We start from the raw sequence: 27,346 nt of genomic DNA, 5'->3' as shown, positions 1-27,346 counted from the left end.
ATTAGTAGAAAGAGCAACACTCTCCCGATTGTTTATAACGAGGCTTTGCCTTTCACACGTGGAAAACGGTGGCTCATTCTGTCAGCTGGGTCCGTGGGAATCTCCAGTTGTCAGACAAACTGGATTGGATTGATGGAATGCGTGAGACGGCGAGACTTTCTGGCATTCGGTTCTTACACGTATGAACAAGAGGCTCCCAGGTAAGATCTGGTTTTCCTTGCACTTGACAAAAGCAAAACAGTCTTTATACAATCATTCTCCAGTATCTTTTCAGTTAGTGTGTGTGTTTTCATGAGGTCACAGAAAACTGTTTTGCATGACATGAAATGTAGAGGAAGGCCATTCAAAAGCAGTAATAATGGACTGAATGGTTAGTCTCAGAGATTAAAAATAGCTGTTTATTTTTAAGAGTGAGTGCCCCAGAGGTAATCACGCCAGTGAGTCTCTTCTACTGACTGAGTCTGAGAATGAATGCTTTTTAAAACCATAACCAGTAAGTTGAGAACGTCTTAGAAAGAGGAGATGATTTTCCTCCAGGGCAGGCAAAGCTGCATCGAGTGTGTTCTGAGTGACATTTTCTGTGAAGCAGACCTCTGGGTGAGATCTGATGGTAAGACAAGAAGGGCTCTGGCTTTATTAAGGACATGTGTCATGCAAGTCGTGTGTGGTTCTGTTATTTCAATAGCAGCATGAGAGGGAGCGGGAGCGGACAGAGTGATACTTACACTGCTCTTTCTTTGAGACCCCAGCAGCTTCCAGCAATACCAAAGGCTTTTCTTGCCCGGATTCTGAGGGACTGGACCAACTAGAATGTTTTCATGGCTTCAAATGAGCCCTGAACTGCACCTGATACGAGAGATAACTACTCTCACTCATGTGGTCTGCGCTGCTGTTGTCATCTTCTTTCCTACCCTCCTTTTTCTTTCCTACCCTCCTTCTGCTTTCTGTTGTAACAGACTGTAGCTGAGCTGACCAGGACTGATCGTTTTGCCAACTTTCGTGGACAAAAAGACAACTTGGAAACTGCTGTCCTGAGCAGACCAGCATTGTCTCGAGCCAGCCCGAAGCGGGAGTGTCTGAAGCTGCCGTTCCTTAACACTCCAACCCAATTCAAGAGTGTTACCATCTTTCTCCTTTGCAGTTGCCTGGGACACCTCGTGACCCAGTGCAGGTTCTTGTCGGTCTTGCTGGTGCTGGCCCTGTGTTTTGGGCGGGGGGCGGCCCTGGCAGCAGAGCCCCGGTGGTGTTCAGTTGGTATTTGCCAGTTCAGCTCCCTGATCCGGTTCACCACGATCCCCGAAGAGTGCCGCTGTTGGAGCGAGGGAGGAGAAACGCAGAGCTAGGGACAGGGAGGGGGGCTGGTGTGCTGCCGGCGTAGGTGTCCTTGAGCGGTCACGGCTGCAGCCCGCAGAGCCTGTCCTGCCTGTCATTTTCTCAGATAGCCGTGCGTGGGGGTGAGCGCAGAAACAGGCTGCATGTTCTGTCCTGACTGCTCTTTTCTCTTTCCTTCTGTGCACTTAGGTTTTGTTCCCACTCAGACTTTCCAGATCACAACAATAGCAGTTGCAGCAGTTCCCAGTCACCACAGATAATTTTTTTTTCTCTCAGAAGAGTCATCACTGCCATTTATGTAGATACTCCTTTTCTCCTTAGCTGGAAAAGAGGTTAAACGGAATAGCACTAAGAACAGATTTCAGGTATTTTATTTTTTCCATATTTTGTATCTCTTATTAAGTTTTACATGACCTTTTTTAAACGTCTTTTCTCTTTTATTTTATTAAGCTATCTTGACTATTCCATAGTAGACTAAACAAATCTAACAGGGACATGGTCATAGGCATACGGATTTTTGGTCAGATGATTGAAGAACTTGCTGAAAACTAGAAAAAAAAACAAAAGAAAACCAACCCAAACCCCTAGCTCTTGCCAGATCCAGTCCCTGAGCACCTGAGCTCAGCACTGGACACAAATTAGTGCAAGGCAGCAGCAGCAGCTTATGCTGATGCAGAGCTACACTTTCAAACCCCAACCTGATTTTGAGGTAGCAGGGTCTTGTTAAAGCTGTTGGTTCTCTGAGTTCATTGATAATGTCAAAGTTGAAGAAATTATACCGAAGCTGTTCAGTACACTACTTGACTATGTAGTGCGTCAGGCAGAGGTCTTTGAGCAGGGATTTAATTGCTTACAAAGAACAGAATCTTAGGATTATATGGGGTTGTTCTTTGAAAATTTGGAATTTTCAGTCCTTTGCCACCCATGTGTGTAATTTTCAGCTATTTTGTTTTTTATTGTGAATGGACACAGTGAATACCTGGCTATCAATGCTTTTAAAGCCTTACTAAAGCATTGAATAATAAATAAATAGGGCTGGTTTTGTCTCATGTTGCTACCTCCACACGCAATATTTTGTGATGTCTCGAACAAGGTGAAAGTTCTTAAACTTTTGGGGTTTTTATGCTTCCTATACTACTTGTGGCATCCTCAGGGAGAAAGCACGATACCCAGAGCAAAACAGCAGACTTTTGAAATGGGCTAAATTAGATTCTTCCCCTACTTCTCTTGCTGCAAAGCACGCTCTAGTTACTCCTCCTGGTTAAAAGCTTGGAGGCACAATTACCAGCTTACACAGCTCTCATGTCATTTCTCTGTTTTCCCAGATGTTGAAATAATAATGCAGTGCCTCGTTCCTAGAATGGTGACCGGGAAAATGGTCACCAGCTGCATGTTGGACTTTGTTTTCTTCAGTATTCTGCAAGTCCAACAAAAATAGAGGTCAGTAAACGCTTGTTTCCTGACTGCAGCATGGCCATCCGTATATGTTGTTGCAGCCTGTTGGGTGTTTATTTTTCCATAGGTAAAAATTAGAAGTACTTGATTTTCAGTTATTAGGGCCAAATGATGAGGAAACCCATGGAAAGGTTCCACTCTATGGGACAGAAAATGTACCTTAAAAGTGAGAGTATGGCTGTTTATTTTGGAAAACTGGTTGTCCGTACTTTAAATTCAGGAAATGGGAGTGTGTACTCGCACAGTTGGATACAGCCGTGTTTACTCTGCATTTCTGAAATTACAGTGACTATATCCAACCTGTTGTGCAGTATCGTGTGGAGTCCATGGTGCTGCGTATTGCAAAGCCAACGAATTGTGTTCCTGGGACACCCAGCATCCAGCCGCGAGCTTAAGGGAAAGCCCTGCAACGTGCTCCCTCAGTAACGGAGCCAGAATCCCGCTCCGACGGCAGTGCTGTTCTCGTGTGAGCCTTCCAGCCGTTAGAGCCTTCCATTGGGATAGCACACAGCTACTGATTTTCAGCCTGCCTGGGACAGATAGAAAGCTTAGGGAAGTAAGTGGTTAACATTTTCTCACAAACTTTGTTTCCCTGGAGACTTTAGCATCTTTTCCAAGGTACTGAGAACCCTTGGGTGTCATTGGAAACCACTGGCACATACGAATAGCACCATTTTCTGCTACACAACAGAGATGATAAAAATGTACCGGGGGTGTGTGTGTGTGTGTGTGTATGCACACACATATACCTGTGCACATCAATATGTCTTTTTAATTACACAGAGAATTAGACTCTGTTCTGTTAAAAAAGAAAAATCAACTCTGTATGTCCATGTGTGTAGAGCTGTCCCATTGTTGTGGTGAGGCTGGTTTTTCCTATTGCTTCAGAATAAGTTAGAATGTCACATAAATCCACTACCTCTTTTCAAAACTGGACTAGTGTTATTCGGCTGTATGTTAATAAATTATTGTGGTTCTCTTTTAACCGTTGTAGTTCATTCTGGTCTTAACCATGAAAAACGGAAAGATAGAATGAGTTACTCTGTGTGGCCTCTCTTATGGAGCTTAACAGCAACTCTGTTAATGGGAAAAAAGTCTCATGGGTCATTATAACATGTTCTTTATAATTGTAGGTAGGTAAGAAATTTTGAATGAGAGTATGTTTGTTTATAGCTGAGATTATAATTGTGGTTGTATCCTTGGTAGTGTTACCAGCATTTAATGTGAGTTGGTGGGTTTCCTTGCTCGGGCTGTAAATGAAAGAATTGTCTTCCTATTTCGTTTTCCTCTTTATTAGAGAGGATGCATTCAAATCTGGCCGTGCATCTCTCAGAGCACTTCTTGACTGGCTTTACCAGATTAGAGATGATACCCCAGTGTCACCCAGTGGAGGAGCTTTTGTCAAGCTGACGATATCAGGGCTCTGTGACGGGCACTTTCCCTTCCTGTTGGCCGAGCAGCTTAAGATCAAACGGATCTTGTAGTTTCTATTTTGCTGCATTACGAGCAGAGAGAAGGGGGGGAGGTTCAGTCTCCCATTTCCCAATGTTTTTGATATTTGTCAGCCGGCTGAACTTCTGGCAGTTCAGGAAATATTTACACTTTATGCTTTCATGTACACTGAAGGCTCATTTCCTCAATAATTAAACTGTGTTTTACTTGTGCAGTTTGGGGATCAAACAGTAATTATCTGTGTGTAACACTTCCTTCTTCTTCTGCCTGTAGAGCAGAACGTTTTCCTAGGCAAAGAGTCGTGGTTCGGGAGATGAAACTCCCTGACCTGCTTTCTGTTGTTCTCATTTTGTATGAGGTGTCTGCTGGCTGCTTTGTAAGGAAGTAATAAATATGGCCTGGAGCTCTTTCAAATAATTAGCCAATCACCAGCATACACCTATTTGCCGTAAAAGAGAAACTTTAAGAATATTTGTTCCTTTGGCATTAGCCAGTTTGAGAATGAACAGTTAACTCTTGAAGTCCCGTTTCAGGTAACAAGGGTATCTAACCAGTGGGTGAGTGGGGCTGATGGAAACAAAGAACAACAAGCTGTTTACCCTGCCCTCAAGAGCTTTACCTGCAGTCGGAGTTGCTTGTGGTAGTTGTGGGAAGAGCCAAACCGTTGGTGCCTGAGGCACCTTGTAAACTAATTTGTCCTCTGAAGAGCGATTATCTCAACAGTTCTGGGTTTTGCTTTTACTCCTCACTATTTAGGTTGGGCTTTTTAACGTGATTTTTCCTTGGTTCCCTTTGTGGCAGCCTTCCAGAAGAAAGGGTGTGCTGCCGGGAGTGCCGGAAGGGATCTTGAAGCCGAGGGTCGTGGTGAAACAGCCCGTGAAGGCTTATCAGCCTGCCAAGGCTGTAACTGGAATGGCTGAAGCTCGGCAGTCGGGTCTGGAATTTACAGCTGATGTTACCTGTGGTGACACCGGTGCTGATTGTTCTGGAAGAGTGCCCTGCACTGAGGTGAGCCTTGCGGGTAGAAATGCAGAAAAACTGTGGAGAAGACACTGTTAATAAAGGATAGTCAGATAACACAGTAGTATTATTTGAAACGTGGTTAATCTAAATACCTTCCCAAAAGCTCGTTTTATTTGTAGTACTGAAAATCAACAACTTGGGATTTATTTGCCATCTTCTTTAAAAAAAAAAAAGTCTTATTTTTATTCTTCCCATAAAAATGCCATTTGGCACTGGCATTTCTGTAGAACTCTCTGCAGAAGTAGATTACAGTTGTAATAGCGGAAATAAAATAAAACATTGTGGCTGTTTCATAGTTTTCATGAAAGGAAGAATCAGAAGAATCCAAAAACTAGATCAAATGATCCTAAGCAGTCTTGTCGTGCTCCTTACCCTTCTAACATGCTAAAGAAGTTTAAACCAAATTTTCCTTTATTTTAATTCTTAGTAATTTGTGATCACTCTTCCGTTAATTCATGCTATTTTAGGGTAATGTAAGCAACTTTTTATTTATTATATGCATTAAACCCTTAAATAAAATATATTGCCTCAATATAGTAATTTTCATAAGCAAGGTTGGACTGTGTTTACCAAGAGCTAGTACTGGGTTTAGCAGTAAAGATTTTCGGTTTATTTTTAACTTTGTAGGTTGGGGATAACCCTGTGCACAAAGCCAGAGAACCGCTGGAGCGCGCTATAAAACTGGTGAAGGACACAAAAACCGGGGTGCTCCCTTGTGTATGGTGACAGGGACAGGCATCAATGGTCTGACTCTCACGGCGTTTTAAAACCGTAGTAGTTCTTCATAGATATATTTTTCTTTTGTCTCGGCAAGGGAAATTCTTGATACTGAAAAGGGTCTGTGGACCCTCTTTGGGAGGTTGCTTACTGTCTTGCAGGATATGCAAAATAAATAATATTTATTTCCTTGGAGTTTCTTTTGGGACTCTTAGAAAGAGCTTTGAGGGTTTCCTTTCCTTTGAAAATTATGTAGAAGAGAAGAGGGGAGGATATTTTTTCAGGTGTGAATTAATGTAAGTCTTTTTTAGTGAATTACTATTTTTGTGCCTGCTTCTGATGATATTTTTCATTTTGGAAAACAGAATGGTTTTATGATCCAGTAGGCATTGCATGTTGATACTCAGAGCAAGGCACTGTTTTTAAGCCTGAAAAGTGGACACAATTCAGAAGCGACCACCAGAGCATACAACGAGATGATCAGGCGGCCTGAAAGACATCAATACAAGTATCTCCCGTCTCTCAGTCTAGGATACACTCTGGGCATGTCCATCTCTGGTGCTGGACTTGGGTAAGTTTCCAGCCATGGGAGACAGAGCTTGTCTGGCTGTCCTTCCTTAAGAACTTGTGAATCCAGCGAGTGATTTCAGCCAGATTTCATCAAAGACTTGAAATTTCCAATATACTAAGTTCATAGTAGCTTCAACTGATATGAGAAAGTAGAAAATATCTGAAAATATTCTTTTTGAAATATGTGATGTGCTTTAGTCTCTGCAATATTAGCTCACTAGCCTCGTCTTTGGTAAACAAGAGTGTAACCCCCTGCCCTTGGCAGGGCTCAAGTCGGGGTCTTTGTCACTCGAAGGCCTGCTTCATTGTTTTAGGGGAGATGGGGATGGGGGAGGAATCGTATCTGTGCCACAGACCGTGACCACAGAGGGGGATGTTGCCTTGAGCTGTGGGCGCGGGGGGAGACACTGCCCAGCTGCCCCTGAACTGCGCACTCTGGAGGATGGGTTCAAAAAGACAGTCATGATGAAGACAATCGAGGAACTCTTACTTCCTCCCCAAGACCACCAAAAGACCCCCGAAGGGGAAGACTGTGCCTGTGCAAGGGGAGGAGGTGTAATTTACATCCGAAGTGGGACAGAGTAATAAATATGTAAAATATGTCAGTTTTGTGGCTTTAAATAGGAGGCAATTCCCGCGGCGCGGGGTGCAGCATCCTTAGGGCACCGGACCCTCGCTGCACCCAGCGCTGCTGAGCTGTGATAAACAGACCTGCTGCACAAGCCACTGGGATGGCCGTGTTCTGTCGCAGATCACCAGTACAAAATGGGTCCCCTCCCAGTACACACTGGGCCCTCTTACAGTACAAACCAGATGCCTTTGCAGTAAAGACTTGGTGGACTCACAGTACAAACTGGATCCCCTCCCAGTACGAACTGAGCCCAGTCCCAGTACAGACTGGGCCCTGTTACTAAGAACCAGATCCCCTTCTAGTACAGAGATTGTGGACTCCTACTACAAACTTGATCCCCTGCCAGTACAGACTGGGACATGTCCCAGTACAACCTGGATCCCCTGATTCCCTCCCAGTACAGACTGGGCCCTGTCCTGGTCCAATCTGGATCCCCTCCCAGTACAGCCTGGGCCCCATCCCAGTACAAACTGGATCCCCTTCCAGTACAAACTGGGCCCTGTAGTGGTGCAAACTGAATCCCCTCCCAGTATAGACTGGATCCCCTCCCAATACAGATTGGACTATGTCCTGGTACAAACTGGATCCCCTCCTGGTACAGACTGGGCCATGTCCCAGTACAGCCTGGATCCCCTGATCCCCTCCCAGTACAGACTGGGCCCCATCCCAGTACAAACTAGATCCCCTCCCAATACAGACTGGGCCCTGCACAGTACAAACCGGATCCCCTCCCAGTACAGACTGGGTGGACTCCCAGTACAAACTGGATCCCCTCCCTGTACAGAATGGGCCCTGTCCCAGTAGAAACAAGATCTCCTTCCAGTAAAGACTGGGTGGACTCCTAGTACAAATTGGATCCTTTCCCAGTACACACTGGGCCCAATCCTGGTAGAAACTGGATCCCCTCCCAGTACAGACTGGCCCAGTCCTGGTACAAACTGGATCCCCTCCCAGTACAGACCGGGCCCTGTCCCAGTACAAACTGGATTCCCTCTTAGGACAGACTGGGCCCTATCCCAGTTCAAACTGCATCCCCTACCAGTACAGACTGGGCCCTGCCTCAGTTCAAACTGGCTCCCCTCCCAGTACAGAGTCATCCCCTCACAGTACAGGTTGGACTATGTCCTGGTACAAACTGGATCCCCTCCTGGTACAGACTGGGCCCCTTCCCAGTACAAAATGGAAGAAACTTGTCACTCTCCCAGTACAGACTGGGCCATGTCCCAGTATAACCTGGACCCCTTGATCACCTCCCAGTACAAACTGGGCCCTGTCACAGTACAAACCGGATCCCCTCCCAGTACAGACTGGGCCCTGTCCCGGTACAAACTGGGTCCCCTCCCGGTACAAACTGGGCCCTCTCCTGGTGCAAACATGGCCTTGCTGCGGCTCACCAGGACCAGTGAACCCCAGTGCCGGTAGCCAGGCAGCGTGGGGCCTTCCGATGGCTCCCCAGGACCAGTAACCCCCAGTGCCGGTCGCCAGGCAGCGTGGGGCCTTCCCATGGCCCCCCAGGACCAGCCGCTCCAGACCCCTGAGTCTGACGCTCCCAAAAACCCTCCTGGTGGACGTGCCCAGTAGCCACTGAGGCACGGACCCATCTGAGGGGAAAGCTGAGCACAAGACCCCTTTACTCCACAGGGACACCCCCTTGTACCCCCCCGAGATACTATAATTAGCAACAAACCTCTTTTTATCCCCCACTGAGCCGCTTTCTTTCATCCCAAACTGATTTATACCCTCCTGCAAGGCCTCCTCACCGTGGTGTTCCCACAGCTTCTCGCCCACCAACGCTGGCTCCTTCCACAGGTCGTTCCTGACTTGACTCCTACCCAGAAAGCTTCCCAGAAATTGTGGCAAAACAGAGAGAAAGGGAGGAAAATATCCAGCGTAGAGCTACCCGAGACTGTCATCGCTCAGGGTCTAAGAGAGGAGGACGTCGCCCTGTTGGGGAAGGTAGAACTCGTTGGGGTTGCTGCTCAGGTTTGGCTGAGAGCTGCTCTCTCTCTTGAAAAACACACACAAAGAATTTTTCAGAATTCCCAGAACTTCATTCTCCACTGAAAATTCCGACGGTTTGACAGCGCCGGGGCTCAGTGTGAAGCGAATAAGCAGGGAAAGGGTGCCTGTGTTGCCAAAAACCAGTCTCTCCTCTCAACTGCAACAATCCACACGCTGCAATTGTTCTTCCTGACTGACCGAAGGTGCCACAAGTCAGGGCTTTCCTCCCGTTTCTTCCAGAGAATGGCCTTCTCCCATAAAGGGGGTAAAGTGGCTGCCGGATTTCTCCTGGAAAAAGGAAAGAGGGGAAGGAAGATGGTTACCTCTGTGCTCGCTGCTGGGGCAGGATGAACGCTGAGCGACCATTGGAAGGAACAATTGTTCCATCAGAGCAGCCACTGACCGGAGACATTTCACGTCCTTAATCTGGGTAATCACTGCTTTCTCCCCGAAACTAAAAGACGAGCGTTTTGGTGACCTTTCAGCCACGTGAAACAGGCTTCCATTAGCAAGCAAGGACACCGGAGGTTGCTTTCACCTCACTCCAATCACTTGGTGACTACTCCCACTTTTTAAGAGAAGGGTGCTGTGAAAAACCAAGTGTGGAGAGAGGAACCACAAACTCGGGCAGTAGTCCTCATGTCCTAATTCTGTGCAAAACTGGGAGGGATCCAACTCAATTTACCTCTTGGTCTTTCTGAACCGGCGGGTGTGAGTTTCTGTTGAAGGTGATTTTGCCGATCTTGAAGTCGCGGTTGGGGATTCCTCTGGAAAAGCAGCATAAAAGTACGATGAAAGGAGAAATTTTGTACCTCCCATCCACCTGAACGAAGCGAGGCCTATTCTGTGTCAGTCAGAATTGTACCATCGCTGGCTGTGAATTTTCATCCCCAAGTAATTCTAGATGGAAACTATGGAATTATTTCCTAAAGGGAGGCATACATGGCACGGAGGAAATCATCAGCTCCTGGACCTGCTGTAGAAGCTTGGTTTCCACGTTGCCTGTGGTCTCCACAGGGCCACGGACGTGCTTTTCCACCAGGGTTCAAGATTTCCCGTGACACCACGTTTCGCTTTAGGAAACGGGCAGGGCTCCCTCCAGCCCACCAGACTCGGCGAGCCTGCTGCCTCTCCCCACGTGTCTTCCCCAGAACCGGAGTTGACTGAGAGAGTTTTGGCAACGTCGACTTAGGATCTGCACCTTCAGCAGTCAGGGATGTCACAGTCAAGTCTAGCAGACCAGACTTGCTTTTCTAAACGCCAAATTAGGAGGATGTTTATATTGCAGGAGCAATAGGATCCTTGTTTATATTGTTTAGGATCCTTGTTTATATTGCAGGAGCAGGAAAAAAAAGGGAAAACCTCCACTCAAATGCTGAACCTTCGCTTGCTGACAAGGGAACGAGATGGACCAACCTTCGAACGGCTCCTGGTTTAGCTGCTGATGGCTCAACACCTTCCTTCTTGCTGTCCAGCCTGTACCCAGGACCGGAGAATGCCTGTGTGCACAGAACGAGGTTTAATTTAATTGAAAGCAAGCTGCACAGGGCTGCTCTATTCTGTAAAAGCTTGCTATCCATTTTATTCAATTCTTTGGTTCAGCAGTTTTCTTTCTGGCGTGTCAAAGAAGCCGCTGACCCCTGGGGGTGTGGATGTTTCCATCGCCTGGTTCTCGCCTGCCCCTCAAACGACAGCAAGTCGTGCCCTTCCTGGCCGTGAGCAAAACAAAACACGGGCAGAGACTCGCCAGCGAAGCGAGGAGCCCCTCTAAGATCAAGTATTTTGCAGTTTATATGAGTACTTTGCAGTTTCTACGAGTATTTCGCAGTTGTTTGGAGCAGCTTTCCCTCACCCTTGCACATCATGGGAAAACGGCAGAGATGGGGGACTTACGTGAAAGCCTGCATCACTTCCATGTCTGCTGGAGTTTCCTTCAGCGTCCTGTGAGGGGAAAAAAGTGACTTCCTCGTGTTCCTGGTGCGATGTGCAGAACACACAAGAACAGTTCCACGTGTTTCTGACCAAATAAAACTTTAGAATAATTCTGTGCAAAATGAGAATAATTATCTTTCTGAAACCAACTGTTGGTACACAACCACCTCCTCAGTAACACAGGAAAAAGCATCCGGTAAGGAAAGGTCAGCCTTAAGAAATCCTTTCGGGCAAAAATAAACGATGTTGGAGCTCCCCGTTCCCTCACAAGCAAGGCTGGTTGTCTAGAGGATGCGTTTGTGGAGAGCAGAAGCTTAACTTACTGTGGTCTCTTCCTGTTGTGCGCTTCCCTCTGGTTCTTTGGGCCCCACGGGAGCAACAAAATCCACCTGTTTATAGAAGCAGCGTGAAAATAAGCATGAACGATATTTTTCTTTGGATTGTAAGGTTTAGAGCACTGTTTCTTCAAACTCCACCAACTATCACTCCGTTTTGATCAAGAAAGAACTGACGTCTGCCTGTTAAATATTTTAACTTAAAAGTGAAAAGACTAAACCTCCCAGGAATGAGTCTTAGCACAGAAGTGGGACAGAGCCTTGAACCAGCACCCCACAATTCTTTGAACCAAGAAAAGGCTGCTCTATCAAACTCAGATTCTAAAACACCTTGAGGACAAACACGGCCCCCGAGGCATGACAGTCACCTGAGGGGACATGAAGTGCAGCTCAGGACCACAGCCGTGGTCACAAAGGCACACGGGGTTCTCTCAAACGAGTCCTCTTCCCCGTCCCATCTGACTTGACCTTTCCTGCCCCGTCCTCAGAGGTGCCCGGTGGGCGATGCTGTCACTGATTAAGATGCCCTCTCCTTTGGGGAGGACACAGGCTTTCCATGTCAGCTTGAACTTACCTCGAGATCACAGTCTGTGATGGACACGGCCTTCTCTGGTTTGGTCTCCATCACCTGAAACTCATAGATCTGAAAGAGCAGTGAATATTTCAAGACGGCCCATGAAAGAGCTCAGCTTGTAGAAGAAAAGCATGGCAAAACCTTTCCCTTCGGACAGCTTCAAGAAAATTGAAGGAAGTGCTCCCCTTACTCGAGGACTGGATACTACAGGACCTCCACAGAACATGACAGCAAAGATTTTTTTACCCTAGACAAAAGATTACTTTATGGTGGAATGAGGGAACCCGCCTTTTACTGTACCTTGCTGCACTCTGACTGTACCTTAATCTGTGTTTTTGAAAGCAAATTACAAATGTAGGATAAAAGTGAAAAAGAGCTTGTAAGAACATCAGCAGCACAAATGTGTGTTTTCTCACGAGTCAACAACCAGCCTAAACATCATCTGTGTTGATTGTTTTAGCATCGACATCGAAGAGCTGAGCTGAGTCTGCAGCCCCAACGGATCCAGTGGGCACAACACTCACCCATAGAATCGCTTCTCAAGATGTAGCCGAGGTACTTGTGCAGTCACAACTGACTGTACGGTGTCTATATCTAATATACTGTACCTTTTCGTTGTACTTGATGGCAATAACATCCCCCGTAGTGAGACAAGGGTAGTTTCTCAAGGCGTTTTCTAATCTTGGGAGGATGTTAAGATGAAACGTTTGTCTTCGATGCAACACCAAAGCTTTAAAGCTACTGTGTCATTAAAACCCTGATCCTTGGTCCCTCAAGGGTGGTTTAGAACCTTTTAGTAAACCTTAGGGTGTTTATGTTTTTCTAGAGAACACTCAAACCCATTGGACTTTCAAGATTCACGCTTCTGCCCTCCAGGTGACGCTTTGTGCCAGCAGTTGGCGTCATCTCTGTACGTAAGCCCTCCATCCTTCCAGTAGTTACTGGAGGAGTGTGAGCCGCGCCTGAAGAGCGAGCTCTGCCTCGTCCTTCCATTCAGGAGAAAACTTGTGCCCCACTCTGTAACCGGTAGGAAGGATACACAGCTTTGACGCTGGTGATGGAAAGAAAATCTGGGCTCTGGGGCTGAAATGTGGTGGAAGTACCCACGGGAAGACGGACGCTCTCCACTTGTACCAGGCCTCCCTCTTCCAGCAACAAGTTCTGCATCATCTGTGAGAGTGAAAACAAGGACACGAACCACGATCAACGAGATCTCTTTCCTTATTTTCGCTGGGGCCACCGCCTCCCCTGAAACGCACCAGTCGGCCAAGTTTTCTTTTCAGGAATAACGGCCTTCAGAAGCAGTCTGCTTCACTTACGGAGTTAAACTGGGGGAAGGAAACCTGGCTGAAAGCTGTGAACGTGACTAGCGAAGACAGGCCCGGCCAGGACACCTCCCACCTCTTTAATACCAAACTGGCAACTCATTTGACCTGCTCTTCGGGTTTGGACAAGGGAGACAACTCACCCAGGGCGGAAGGTAGCAGACACCCTCCTCAGCTTCAAATCCCAACACTCCACAGTGCGTCGCTCGGTCCGCCTTGGTGTTTGTGAGCCGGAACAGCATCGGGCAGGGGATGTCAAGTTGGACTGGGGAGAAAGGAGACAAAAACGTTACTTGTTGACAAGCCACTACTGCGTTCCTGAAGTTTGAATTTGGAGATTGAACATGAGCCAGTGAACGGGCCAGGCTACAGCCGAGGATTCCCCTCCTGCCATCATTGCAGCTCCTCAAGACTATGAACCCTGGAGAGAACGCGGACGCACGAATGCTGTCATCGCACCGAGAGCTCTAAATGCCTCTCCAGCGTTTCCCCAAGCTCAGAGATAAGCAGGCAGTGGGTGTTAGCAGAGGAATCTGTTGCTCTTCTGTCCTTGTGCTATTATCAGTTACCTCCTACCTCATGGGCTTTAACAGGCCCCGCCTCTTTGAAAATCAAATCCCGCCTAAACTGTTTCCTCAAGGAAATTCTATTCAGGTTAGAACTGGAGGGGGGGGAAAAACCTCCTTGATTAAAAAGGCCAATAAAACCATTTATACTATTGATTTGGTTATCTTTTTTTCCCATTTCAAAGTTAATTATCACAAATTCTGTTTTCAAAACAAAATTGGTTCCGGACAAGGGCGTCCAGCACCAGCAGGTTATGATTAAGAATTTACTACATGAATGGTAACCGTTGTATTGAGCTCTTAATAGTTACTAAGGACGATTCATGCCTCGGGTAGCCCAACACTTCAGATGTCTGTACTTGAAGACAGACGATCCCCATGGATTCTGACAGACAAAATAGTTCCATAACACATTTTTTGAACTAATTAGTCTCATAGTCTCTGTTTAAGTCAGAGTTTAGTAGGTAACTAAAATACTGTGGTATTTGCTTAAGCATTTGCTCATGCAAATAAAATATTCACTTACTGAGTTGATCCAAAGCAGACAGTGGCATCATTACTGCAGAAATGAGGAAGAATGTAAGGTTAGGAAAAATAGGATCGTCCAAAGAGTACATAACATACAATTTTATCATTCCATTTTCTAAAATTTCTTCTGAAACAAAAAAGGAGATTCTAACATCTCCTGGAAACTTGTTTTTTGAGCCACAGATTTCAGGATAACCAGTCCTGACAAATAGACCTGCTCGCATGGAGATTTCAGAATTTAATCAGAAAAAAAAAAGAACAAGAAGACAAGGTTTTACAATACCGAGTACGAACGAAAATGTTTCCTAAAGGCAATTTTGTTTGTTTGGGCTTATAAGCGCTCTTAAATCAACGCCAACTCAAAAGTACGTAGCATTAGTCTGACAGCTTGAAAATTCTGTTGGGTGATCGATTCTCTTTGCTCAAGCTTAGTGAGGTACAGCAAGGAGGGGAAAAACATCCTTAATCATAAATTCCCATGGCTCCTAACAGGCCTAAGGTTTTAACAGGAGACTTTAAAAAAGAAGAATGTCTTCTTCTAACACTCCTAAACCAGGACTCACGTGGCAGGTTTTGTAACCACGCACTAACGCGGTAAACCCGTCCTCTTTTGTCCTCAAAGCCACCCCCAAACACTCTGCCAGCTCTGGCCACAAAGCCAGCAGGATGTTTCCGGGAAGTTCAACGACGTTCCCGCAGCCTTGCCCAAAATCTGTCCTGCTCCGTGTCACCCACAAATGTTCTTCCAACAGGTTGTGAGTCAAAATGAAGCCCGCACATACTCTTCCCGCCGTTCTCCACGTTGGAGCTGGCGTGAGGCCCAGGAAGCACGAATGTGGAGAAGCAGCAGTACTGGGACGAGAACTGGTGGAAGAACACAAAGAGGAGAGTGTGTGAATAGGTGTCTGCCGCCGAGCGAGGTGTCGCGGCGCTCACCGGAGTCTTCCCAAGCTCAGCCAAAACCGCGCTGAGGAGCTGTCAGGTTGATGTCCCTGTCAGCGGAGGGAGATGACACCCCCGGCCAGGGGGGTCTCGCACCTGCTGACGTGGCGACGGCTGCGGAGGGCTGCTCTGGTTGCTCGGCCCTTCTCCAGGCTCCTCGTGCTGCTGCGGCCGCTCCAGCCTCCGCCGGGGACTCACTGAAATGGCAAAGCAAACCCTTCAGCGGCTGCACAAGGAGCAGCGGCGGCAGCCAAAGCCAGTGCGGTGCCTCTGCCTAAAAAAATCCCAAATTTAGGATTTTAGGATACTGCTTAGAAATCCCTTTACTGTTCCCATCTTGATTTGAATATCAAGAATTCTAATTAGTGGATATTAATAGGAGAAACTAATGATTACTTTGGGAAAATAAGTCTCAAATAGGATAAACGATCAAATATAAAATAAAATCTGTATTGCCAATGCTGCTAGCATACCCCTGTAAAGTCCCAGAGCTACGGTATTCATTAACCCATGATCTGTTAGTGGTTAGAAACAAGGACAGTGTGTTGTAGTCCAAGATGTCTGCTGGACAGGATTTATGATGGTGCCCATTGTGTGTAATCTTTGAATCATGAGGAAAGCAGGTACGAGCCAAGAGCCTACGAGCCAAGGACATGTTCCTTGACCAAACATGGTCAATTTGAGGAGCGGTCGAGACCTCCGACTCATGGGCCACCTACCCAAATGATACCCCCTACTCACAAGGGAACAATAGAAGACTACGACAGAGGCTGCGCGCTCATTTGCATCAGGAGCGAGAGAAGAAGAACCAATCATCGAGAGGATGATAATGAATATACATTGATGATATTTCACTGATATATCATTGATACATATCAATGATGACTGAATATGTACGAATTGAATATATAAATACTTGTTGATTGCAACGTGCAGGCGGCCATTATGGGGAAGGATCCCACATCCCCGCTGCGCGTCGTTAATAAACGACGTCTCTACTGGTCTGTGTGTGGAGAAGTTTTTCTTCTCCAGATTTGCAACACCTCCAGCCGAGCAACCCCTGGGACCAGTGCCCCACACATGTCGCAGCTCCCGTTTCCCAACCCCACTGGCAAAGGCCCGGCATGGGTTGGGCTGTTGGCCCCCGCTGCCCTGCGAAGGAGGGACGGCCTCTCTTCTACGGGCCCTAGCCGCCCGGGGAGGGGGGATGCTTTGCACTCACCTTTTTCCGCGCGAGCCCGGCGCTTCCTTTTGCTCGGGGGAGGTCCCACAGGGGGGGACGGTGACTTCTTGCGACGTCCAGACCTCAGCTGCATCACAGCAACAGAGATGGGGCGGCGCTGGTGCAGTCACAGGCTGTCACAGAATCAGACCATGGTGGGGGTTGGAAGGGACCACTGGAGATCATCTAGTCCAACCCTCCCTGCTAAACCCCCTTACAGCAGGTTGCACAGGAGTGTGTCCAGGCAGCGTTTTGAGTGTCTCCAGGGAAGGAGACTCCACAACCTCCCTGGGCAGCCTGTTCCAGTGCTCTTGTCACCCTTAACGTTCAGGTTGAACTTCTTCTGCTCCAGTTTTTTGCCCGTTGCCCCTTGCCCGGTCACTGGGCACCACCAAAAAGAGCCCGGCCCCATCCCCTTGACACCCACCCTTGAGATATTTCCAAGCGTTGATGAGGTCCCCTCTCAGTCTTTTCTTCTTCAGGCTGAAGAGCCCCAGGTCTCGGTCCTCCGCTGCCTGTGGCAAACACACCACTGAGTTGGGGGGCAGCCGTGCGGGCAGATGAGTCCAGCTCATGCCATGACGTCACAAACGCCCCGGCTGTGACAGACAGACATTCCGGAACCCTGTGGTGGCCATGGGGATGGCCAATGGGGGAAACTGGGCCATGGCAAGGCCTGTCACTCCTGTCAACAGTTTCCTTACAGATGAGAACTGGAAAACGCAGCAGCTTTCGGGCTGTGCCAGCAGTCACAGGGAGGCTGGAGCAGCCTTCATCCTCCTGGGTCCCATCAGGGCTCTGGCCACAGGCTTCAGAGCCAGCTCTGTACCCCCGCCGTGACCGGTGGAGCAGGGTGAGCAGGGGTATTTGTGGCCAAACTGTGGATGGACTGGTGTGGTGGGTTGACCCTGGCCAAAATGCCACTTGCCCACCAAAGCCACTCTATCACTCCCCCTCCTTAACTGGACAGGGGAGAGGGAAAAAAACATAACAACAGGCTTGTGGGGTTGAGATCAGGACAGGGACATCACTCGGCATTTACCATCATGGGCAAAACAGACTTGACTCCAGGAAAATGTAATTTATTACCAATTAACTCAGAGAGGGGTAATGAGAAATAAAACCAAATCTTAAAACATCTTCCCCCCACCCTTCCCTCCTTTCCTGGGCTTAACTTTGATCCCGATTTCTCTCCCTCCTCCGCGCCGAGTGGCGCAGGGGGAAACAGGGAATGGAGGTTGTGGTCAGTTCATCACTCTGTTGTTTTCTGCTGCTCCTTCCTCCTCCGGGGGAGGACTCCTCACACGTTTCCCCTGCTCCAATGTGGGGTCCCCTCTCACGGGAGAAAGTCCTCCATGACTTCTCCAGTGTGAGTCCTTCCCAGGGGCTGCAGTTCTTCGTGAACTGCTCCAACGTGGGTCTCCTCCATGGGGTGCTGTCCTTCAGGAACCAACCGCTCCAGCGTGAGCCCTCCTCACAGGGTCACCAGCAGCAAACCTGCTCCAACGTGGGCGTCTCTCTCTCCACGGGCCACAGGTCCTGCCAGGAGCCTGCTCCGGTGCAGGCTTCCCACGGGGTCACAGCCTCCTTCAGGCATCCACCTACTCTGGCCTGGGGTCCTCCATGGGTTGTAGGCAGTCATCTGCTCCACTGCCCATGGGCTACAGGGGGACAGCCTGCCTCACCGTGGTCTTCACCACAGGCCGCAGGAGAAACGCTGCTCTGGCACCTGAAACATCTCCTCCCCCTCCTTCTTCACTGACCTTGGTGTCTGCAGAATGTTTCTCTCCCATACTCTCACTCCTCACTCGCTCCAATTCCTGCTGCGCAATCGCCTTTTTCCCTCTCTTAAACACGCTCTCCCCGAGGCGCTGCCACCATCGCTGATGGGCTCGGCCTTGGCCAGCGGCGGGTCCATCTTACCGCCGGCTGGCATTGGCTATATCTGCCATAGGGGAAACTTCTAGCAGCTTCGTACAGAAGCCACCCCTGTAACCCCTGCTACCAAAACACACACACACAAACCTGTTACAGTCATTTAAAATGCCCTTTGTTGGAACAAACACTGCGCATAACGAGACAATCACTGGACTGGGTTCCGTCCCTCAGATGTTGGGAACACTGAGGTCACAGCACCATGAGAGGTGGTGGTGCAGCAGGCTGTGCAGATCCCACCCACAGAAGGATTATCCCATTTTGCTCCTGGGAGCTCTTTAAGTGTTTTCTGACAGGGAAAACCATTCTGGTCATAGTTTCCACTGCTTTAAGCTGAGCTGTTCCCTTGGGGTGTTGTAACGGCAGTTTCAGGTCAAGGTCAGCACATGAGATTGGCCTCATCACCAGTAGCTTCCTGCAGACTTTTCTGTTTCCTTCTCAGCCAGGGAGGGTGGCATGGGAAGCACTGAACAGTCCTCAAGCCAGCCCGAGGACTGCATTCACTGCTTCTGCCAACGGTCCCTGCAGGCTGCGTTCAGAGACATCATCCCTTAACCAAAAATCCCCGGTGCTGGGGGACTGCCCCGACAGGGGCCTCACCCTGCACCTGGAACAAGCCAGACCCAGAAAGGCTTTGGATTGATTTGGAGTTCTTTTGCTGTGGCAGCGAGGCAAAGGCGGGCTCCAGAGCCAAGCGTGGTGGGACCTGAGGAAGGGCGCGGTTGTCTTGAGACTTTGAGGCCTTTGCACAGAGCTTGTCCCCGCTGGCGGGGACACTGCTCATGCTCAAGACGAAGGTCTGGCAACCCTTGTTGTTGTGCTTGTCCATCCCCCACCCCCCCTCCCCCGCCATGGCCCCCCAAGGTCTGTCCCTGTCCCAGGTGCTGCGTGCTGCTTTCTGGGTCTGGCTGTGTCTGTCCTGGCTCCCGTGCCAAAGGGCTCCTTCCCCTGGGGAAGGGAAGGGGATAGGGGAGTCACCCCCAGCCATTGCGTGCCCCTGACTTGCTGCCCTTCAGGCTGGCGGCCTCTGATTTGGGGCCGAGCAGGGCTTTTGCACCCCTTGGGTGCCCTTTCCCAGTGCCCCCTGCAGTCCCTCGCCCTCCCACACAGGCACGGAGCCGTTCTGGAGAAATGGCATTTAATGGCAACAGAGCAGAAGTGTCATGAAATCTCCTCTAATATAACAGCACGCCACTTACCACCATAACCTGTCCCCCGCCACGGCCACCTCAGCCCTGCTGTGGCTCTAATTTTCCCTTGTCAGATGACATCTGGCTACCAGAATCTTGTGATTTCTGCGTCAGTTTGGCGAGGGGCTCCTCCGTGGCGAGGGACTCTTCCGTGGCGAGGGGCTCTTCCATCGCTTCTTCGCCTGCTTTTCTAGCCCACGAGGCTGGGACGTTCCAGGCTGCGGTGGGGGCAGGTCCGTCCCCATGTTGCAGCACAGCTCCCAGGTCTCCCTCCCAACAGTGGTGGGCTCAGCAGAGTGGCTGAGGAGGATGTTGCTGCTTGGGGGCATGTTGCTGCCCACAGGAGGCCCCACTGGGGTGGCCATGTCAGACATCTTGAGGCTTTCAAACTCCTCACCATGTCCCTGACGGTGGTGGGCTCAGCAGAGTGGTTGAGGAGGATGTTGCTGCTTGGGGGCATGTTGCTGCCCGCAGGAGCCCCCGCTGGGGTGGCCGTGTTGGAGATAGTGAGGCTTTCAAACCTCCTCACGATGTTCCTGACAGTGGTGGGCTCTCCTTCTTTGGCTTGCCCAGCCGTGGCTCCTCCTCTTTCTGCCAGGCCGGAGAGCAAAGAGGGTGGTCGCTCGAGAGGCACGTCTGCCTGACGTACCATCTCCACCTTTACGCCGCGGTGCCCAAGCTCATCTGAACACAGCTCTGGAAAGCAAAGGCATGAGGGATGACACGTGTTGGGCTTGGTTGAGCTTTAAAAGTCGTGACTCTGCCCAATGATTCAGCAGGACAAACTACGTGCCAAGAATGTGCAGCAGAAGGACTCCTGTGAAGTAAACCGGCCAAAACCTACACCCCAGCTGAAGAGGGACATTGTTTGGATCTGTTGGCCCTCTGATGCCGTGTGCTCCGCAACCCCTGCTGCCCTCCTCGGGAGGGACTCATGGCAGATGTTGTCACTGTAGCTGAAATGGACATGAAAACCATCACAGCATGCTACCTGTCTGCACATAGGCGTGCTCTCTGCCATCCTCGGGCTTCAGCGCTTTTGACTCCAGCTGCACCTGTGCTGGCTGCGTGGCCAGGTCTGTCCCCTGGACTTCTCTGTGCCTTTGAGTCTGAGGACCCTGATGTGGGCTCACCTACACAGGCGGGAGGAAAAAAAAATCCTTCCCAGGTTCCTTTCCGTATCTCAGTGGTGCTCCTTCTCCCCAAAGGTCAATGATGACGATCGCCCTTAACCCCACGAACTTGCAGTTTGGGGCCCTGACCCTGAGGAGGGAGTGGTGGGCTCTGTGCCCCACAGGGCTGTTTGCTCCAAAGGCTTGTGCTGCCCCCTTTGGGGTGACACTGGCCTCGGGACCTGCCCCACAGGACACCGCCCCAGCACCCTTCTCGGCTGCTCTGTGATCCAGAAAAGCCGCAGCCGAGCACAAGTCATCTGCGTGGTGCACAGGGGACACAGGCTGCCCGTCTGTGCTCTCCACCCCTGCACTGGCAATTTCTGCCCAAACGCCATCAGGGAGAAAGGGGCCTGAGTCTTGATGGCTTCCCACCCCGGAAAAGCTTACTCTTCTAAGGCCTCTCCCACCCATACACACCGCCAAGGTTGGAGAAATGGAGCCACTGCTTACTTTTGCCTGGCACCGATGGTCTTGTCAGTTAACATCACCAGCTGGAGAAGAGAAGAAAGGCCAAGTGAGAGAAACTCCTCTGATGGCCTATGCTAGAAAGCAGAGTCCCTCTCCTGACCCGTCTGGAACACCGAGGACACTTACAGTTTTACAGAAGCCCAAGACCATCACGAGGAGATTCATCAAGGGCAGTGCGGTCACTCGCGTCTCCTGGGCTCCGCTCCTTTGCCTGCGCACAGGAAATGGACAAAGGAAGAGCTCTGTGTCACTGAACCTGGCTTTGCTCTTTCCCCTGTCAGCTCGTCCCGCACCATTTGCGTCAAACCGGCCGAAAAAGAAGTGCAGGCACAGAAGGAGCAAGCGGTGACAGCCGGCTCGTCTTGGCCTTACTTTACCAAGGCAAGGCTGAGAACCCGGCCAGTGCTGCCCCGCAGCTGCCCCAGCAGCACATGTACCTCTCCCCCAGCTCTCGAGCTGCCTTTCAGCTGCAGCCACGGCATCCCACCCACTGCCACGCTGACGCCAGAGGTCTGCTTCTCCAGCGGGGCTTACCTGAGGATGGCGTCCAGCCAGAGCTCTTTCATCTCTTGCGAGCTGCAGAAGAGAGAAGAGCAAGTGTCACGCCCTGCTGCCACCAACTGGGTGCAATGCTGCATGCCGCACAGGGGAAAGCCCCGACCGCTGGGATCAGGTTCACCTCTCAAGGGGTGATGTGTTCTTCTAGCAGAAGCAGAAGACATCAGGCTGATGCCTCTGCTTCCCCCCATTCCCTAAGGGCCCCTTTCCCTGCCTGCAGCAGTGCCTCAGTCCCAGCAGCTGGAGTACATGGACAGCAGGGCTGTCCTCCCCGCATCATCCAGGAAGGGGGCTGGAGCCGAGCCCTGGGACCTCGTGCCACTCTGACACCAGGAAGACCTAGCCAAAAAGCTGTTCCTCCCTTCTTCTTGGGCCTTCCCAAAAAGAGGCTCCCACTGTGCCCGAGAGCTTAGGGACTGACAGGGGCCGAGCAGGGGCAGTAGGATCAATCGTCTTTCTGTTCTCTTTGCGCAGAAGAAGAACGTCAAAGCCAAGAAGGGTCTGCTCGCCACCGAGCCTCGTCTCTCCAGGAGTCCCTTTTGATCCTGCAGCTCTACAGCCTTTGGGATGACCCTGAGCTGAGGAGCACCGTTGCAGACACGGGGCTTCTCCAGAGCGGGGAACGACAGCCCAGCTCTGCCAGAACTGCACCTGGGCTTTCCTGGGACGGAAGGGGATCGGTCGACTCTGTCTGCACACACGCACGCCCCGCACCCAGCCCACGCTTGGCCTCAGCCCTTTGACAGTGCACGCCTCGGGCACGGGCTGTTTCCAGAGGGGAGAGGGTCAGATCCAAACACAACCTGGTCACGCTGCAAAAGCAAAGCGGTGCCCCTGCTGTCCCTCCCCACCCCCTGACGTGAGCCCGAGGAGCCAGCTGGAGTCTGAAGGGGAGCACTGGGCCAGGCAGCCCAACGCCTGTGCCACACGTCACCGCAACTCACCCAAAAGTGACCGTGCGGAAGCTGCCGGGCCAGACGAGGATGAGGGTACTGCTGCAGTCCAGGCCCAATGCTGCGTCTTCTTCTGCACACCCGCACGCCGCCTTCTCGCTGCACAGCACCCACAGCTCACTGAGGTGCACCCTGTGCTTCAGTCAGAAGATGCTGCCACATCTGCAGCCAGGAAGAGCAGAGGTTGATGGTGAGGTTGCCTTCTGGGGGCACACTATGATAGTCCCCCTTGGGAGAGCCACTGCGCCCAGGCCGAGCCCTGGGAAGGGCGGCCCAGAGCGTCAGGTCGCACAAATCGGCGACATCCCCGCTGCCGGGGAGACATCCTGACTCTTACAGCGCTGGTTTCTGACCCTACCGAGGAAGCCTCCCCGGGACTTTCTCGGCCATTGGACCGAAGGCAAGCCTGGGAGGGCTTTGCCAGATGTCTCCTGAGGGCTGGCGTTGGAGGCAGGAGTTGGGAAGAGCGAGCACTGGCCTCTTCTCTTCTTATCTGAGCTTGGCAACAGCAAGTGAGTCTTGGAAAAGCAGGAGGTGTCTCCTCCTTGTCCTCTCATGCCAGGTCACCTCCACGCACTCGCAGCGGAGGAGCTCAGGGTGCCATCGGGACATGAGGGCACCCGACCAGCTGCCACTAGAGCCACCCTTGCAAAGGACGCAGTCGCAGGCACCGGGCACGCGGCTCTGCTGGGAACCGTCTGTGCCTGGGTGACACAGAGAAGGAGCGGGCTCGCGCCGGGAGAAGCAGCAGTTCAGCTGGCCCATCGTGCCGTGGCCAGGCAGACGCTTGTGCTGGGGAAGCGCTCAGCAAGGGGAAGAGCAAGGCCCCGCATGGCCTTCTGAGGCTGGGAAGCGACGTCCCAGTGCCAGGGCAGTGCTGCTCTGCTTGGAGCCCGTCTCTCCCCAGTACTGCCCGTGCCAGCACAGTGCCGCACTGGGAGACACTGGTGGCCGTGGGTGGGGTGGCTGTGATGGCACAACGCACCACAATGGCACTTTGCAATGCCTGCCCCCTGCACATTGTGAGGTCACAGCCACCCCACCCAGGGCGGGGCGACACAATGGGCACCGGGGCTTGGGGGGGCACAAGGAGCCACTCATGCTCCAATGCTTTTCCCACACTGCCAGCAAACCAAAGGAACAGCATCCAGGCTACGGGTCCTGAGCACGGCAGGCAGCTGCTGGCAGGAGTCACCTCGGAGCCAAGACAGGCACTTCGGGCCTGGCCCCCGCCAGCTGAGCAAAGGCCTTCCAGAAGGCAGCCCTTAGGCACCGTGGCTCCTGCTGCCACCTCCACGCTGCACGTGGTGATGTTCCGTCCTTACGCCTGGTCCGCTGGGCTGGGTCCAGGGCGCACGCCAGACTTGGAGGGACTCTCGGGGGTGAGGATGAGTGGGTAACAGCCTGTATTTCCTGCGCCAAACAGGCGGTGGACAGGCAATCCTCAGCAGCAAGGTGCTGACAGCTGTGGTTAAGGAAGACACCGTATCGGTGAGCCAAGGTCACAGGCAAGCACGCCAGTGTCACCCCAATGGTCCCACCAGACCTGTTAAGACTCTCCCAGACCCCAGCGCCTTTGGTGCCGCAGTCCATTTCTCTGCTTGGGCTGGGTCACACACCACCTGTCCCAGGGCACAAGCGTCGCACCAGAGGCCCAGCCTCCTCTAAGGCAGCACCCAACATGTTGTGTTGATGTAGGAGGCATGGCCGTGCCTGGTAGCTGCTCGGGACTCCTGCCAGGTCGCTCCCACAGTCTGTTTGCCTCCTTTGGAGCAACCTGAAATCCCAGGTGTGGGACGCTGGGTATCAAATCACCGTGAGTTGGCAGAACGTAGTGGGGGTTGACTTGAATGAGAGCACAGGCTGAACAGTGCACTTTTCTTGCACAGATGAGTATAAACCTGGCACCTAGAATCCTCTATTTTGAGGATGAGAACTCCAGCCACTAGACGAGGCAACAGACAGGGCCCCCTCTTTGGTAAGGCTTGTGCCTCCAACTCTGTGGGGTGTTACCCGTGAAAACATTGCTAACAAAAGCGCTGTGTTACTAACTCGAGCTCCATTTTTGCGGTAAGTGTATTTATCAACAGCAATTCCGAACTGGTGACATCTGTCGCCTCAACAAATTACCTATCTTTGCAACTTTGCGAATCTGTCCCATGGGAAGTCATAGGCAGGATGGTGAAACAGGCAAACGTTGGCTCTAAGAAGCAGCCACACACATATAATCCTTAGTCAGGCCAGCATTGCCCAAGTCTGGGCCTAGGGTTGGATCTAACCGTTCTCTCTGAAGGAGTCTGGAGAGTAAGGGGGTCCTCTCTGAACCTCCTGACGCAATGGGAGGTCTTCCGTTACCCCTTTCATTTCTCTCCATCCTCAGGCACAAACTGTTGACCAAGCCTGGCGCTAAGGGTGGATCAAGCTGCACCTTGAAGGAGCTGCACTGAGAAGGAGTTTAGACAGCAAGGGGGTCCACTCTGAACCTCGTGACTCAACAGGAGGTTTTCCTCGTTCTCTGTATTCTTAGACATAAACCGTTGACCAGTTCAACAGCAGGGCCTCCCTCGGCCACATATCAAACTCATTCCCCTTCTATGCCACACCAGGTAGCAGCCCCAGACTCTTCCAAGGTAGCTCTCTCCCTGAGGGGTTTTGTAGACGTTCAAGGCAGGTCCATGTGTTCTGGCTCCCCGTGACTACTCCCAGGCAGCTCCTAGAGACTTTTGGCCTCCTCTGGAGACAACTGAAGTCCGACTGTCAGCCCCAGACTCCTCAAAAATAGCTCCCTGTGGAATGTGGTCCATGTAGGAGGCAGGTCCATAGCCTCTAGCTCCCTGGCACTCCTCCCATGTGTCTCTGATCATCTTCCTCCCTTGCACAGTGGATCTTGGAAGCAGGGCTGTGGTGCACGGGTGTGGGCTCCGCACGGTCTTTCTGTCGTCGGTGCAGCCAGGGCATGCCGGGGATCACACGATTCAGGTATCCCCCAGAAGTGCATCCTCCAGCCTGCATGGCCCAAAGCTGCTGTAATTGAGTCACCCTGGAGGAACACTCATGACAGCTCCTCGCACCGGTGACCCTTTCTGCCTGCAGGCACCTGCAGGGATAGGGAGGGACAGGGACAGGACAGCTGCAGGGACAGAGATGGGGACGTGGCACCTACATGGATGACACTGGGGCGAGGGATAGGGTCAGGGATGGGGACGGGACACCTGTGGGAACAGTGACAGGACAGTGACCGGGACAGGGACAGGCAGGGGCTGACCTGTCGCCTGCGTAACCCCTATGGGGTCCAGCCGGACCCCAGCTTCCCGTAGCGGTTCCTCCCTTGCACATAGACTCACCCCTGGTCATCCACCAGCCCCAGGTTGTTGCAGCCCACAGAGCAGGCACCACCCTGGGGACAGGGGGACAGTGAGGGACCTTGATGGGCAGCAGCAGGGGGATGGGCATGGGGTGGGCAGGGGCTCAAGAGCATCCCTGGGCTGCAGGGGTTGGGGTCGGTCCCTGCCTTGGGTGTAGAAGGTTTTGCAACAGACAAAAGGCTGAAGCAGCCCGGGCGCCGGGGGGGCCTGGGGGCTGCACGACGGGAGCCACAGTGCTGGCTGCGCCATGCTCCGTTCTGACTGCTGGCTGCTAAAGGGACTCTCTGGGGTTGCCAGCGCTGACTGCTGCTGTTGCTTGGGGGTCTCCCAGGAGGGAATCTGGGGGTCCTTGTGTCCCACCTCATTCCCAACAGCCTCCTCAGCTCCTCACGGGGAGGGAAAGGGTTAACAACAGAAGAGCAGTCAGTGGTTCAATGCCCAGTGCTGGAAACCAGCAAGGAACGATGTCCTTCACGGCTCCGGACGGTGACCGATACAGTTTAATAAGTTTAAGAGAAGGGATGTCATCCAGAGGGACTTGCCTGCTTTTCGCCAAAACACAGGTGTTTCACATCCTAGAGGGTGGAAAAGGCACTTAAAAGGAAAAAAAAAAAAAAACACATTGGTTTTATAAGAACGATCCAAAATGGAGCAGGAGGTACAGAGTAAAACAGACCTTTCTGGAGGAAGAATTTCAGGGGCAGTCTTGTACCCACAAAGCCCAAGAGCCCCTGGGAAGAAAACTGCTCCTGACTACAGCCTCTAAGGTCCCTTTTTCCCCTCCTCTGTTCGTACTCGGGTATGTGCCCAAGGCTTGACCGTCCAAGCTCTGCAGCAGCTGAACACCCTTGCACAGATCCAGCACAGCCTGAACTGCATCACTCCCCAGCCAGGGCGCTCATTGCCTATGAGCAATTTAGGGAGTGTGGACTGAAACTCCCAGGCTCAGGTGGCCACTGGGGCAGGTGCCATCATTTAACCAGACCTGAAAAACTGGAGGATCCCTGTAGTTTCACACGAGATACCAAACCTGGGAAACTCCTCTGGCACGGCAGTAAAAAACAGACAAACACCAATCTCCTTGGCTGTGAGAGCTA

General features: G+C 51.3%; 1 protein-coding gene across 1 annotated transcript; it reads right to left on the bottom strand.

The window, feature by feature from the left end:
* Window positions 1-9,394: 9,394 nt before the first annotated feature.
* Window positions 9,395-19,393, bottom strand: LOC147412678 (ubiquitin recognition factor in ER-associated degradation protein 1-like). The gene is made up of 13 exons (XM_086481148.1): window positions 19,141-19,393; window positions 15,480-15,580; window positions 15,224-15,416; window positions 14,440-14,472; window positions 13,491-13,612; window positions 13,062-13,192; window positions 12,631-12,703; window positions 12,023-12,091; window positions 11,437-11,502; window positions 11,075-11,122; window positions 10,598-10,680; window positions 9,867-9,948; window positions 9,395-9,469 (listed from the first exon to the last, which is right to left on the bottom strand). Exons 1-13 carry the CDS (start codon window positions 19,391-19,393, stop codon window positions 9,395-9,397), a joined length of 1,329 nt encoding a protein of 442 aa, XP_086337274.1.
* Window positions 19,394-27,346: the final 7,953 nt, after the last annotated feature.

This window comes from Leptosomus discolor, unplaced genomic scaffold (assembly GCF_034619465.1).
Source record: "Leptosomus discolor isolate bLepDis1 unplaced genomic scaffold, bLepDis1.hap2 HAP2_SCAFFOLD_45, whole genome shotgun sequence".
In the NCBI taxonomy this organism is placed as follows: Eukaryota; Metazoa; Chordata; class Aves; order Leptosomiformes; family Leptosomidae; genus Leptosomus; species Leptosomus discolor.
The sequence above is the reverse complement of the archived record's forward strand: the minus strand, read 5'-3'. Positions and strand labels throughout refer to the sequence as shown.

Coding starts and splice junctions, on each gene's coding strand:
- LOC147412678 (XM_086481148.1), bottom strand. CDS start 19,393: ATGGCGGGGGAGGGGGGGTGGGGGATGGACAAGCACAACAACAAGGGT. Junction 13,613..14,439: donor GTCTGCTTTGGATCAACTCA/GTAAGTGAATAT, acceptor CTTTCTCCCCAG/TCCAACTTGACATCCCCTGC. Junction 11,503..12,022: donor TCACAGACTGTGATCTCGAG/GTAAGTTCAAGC, acceptor TTCTATAAACAG/GTGGATTTTGTTGCTCCCGT.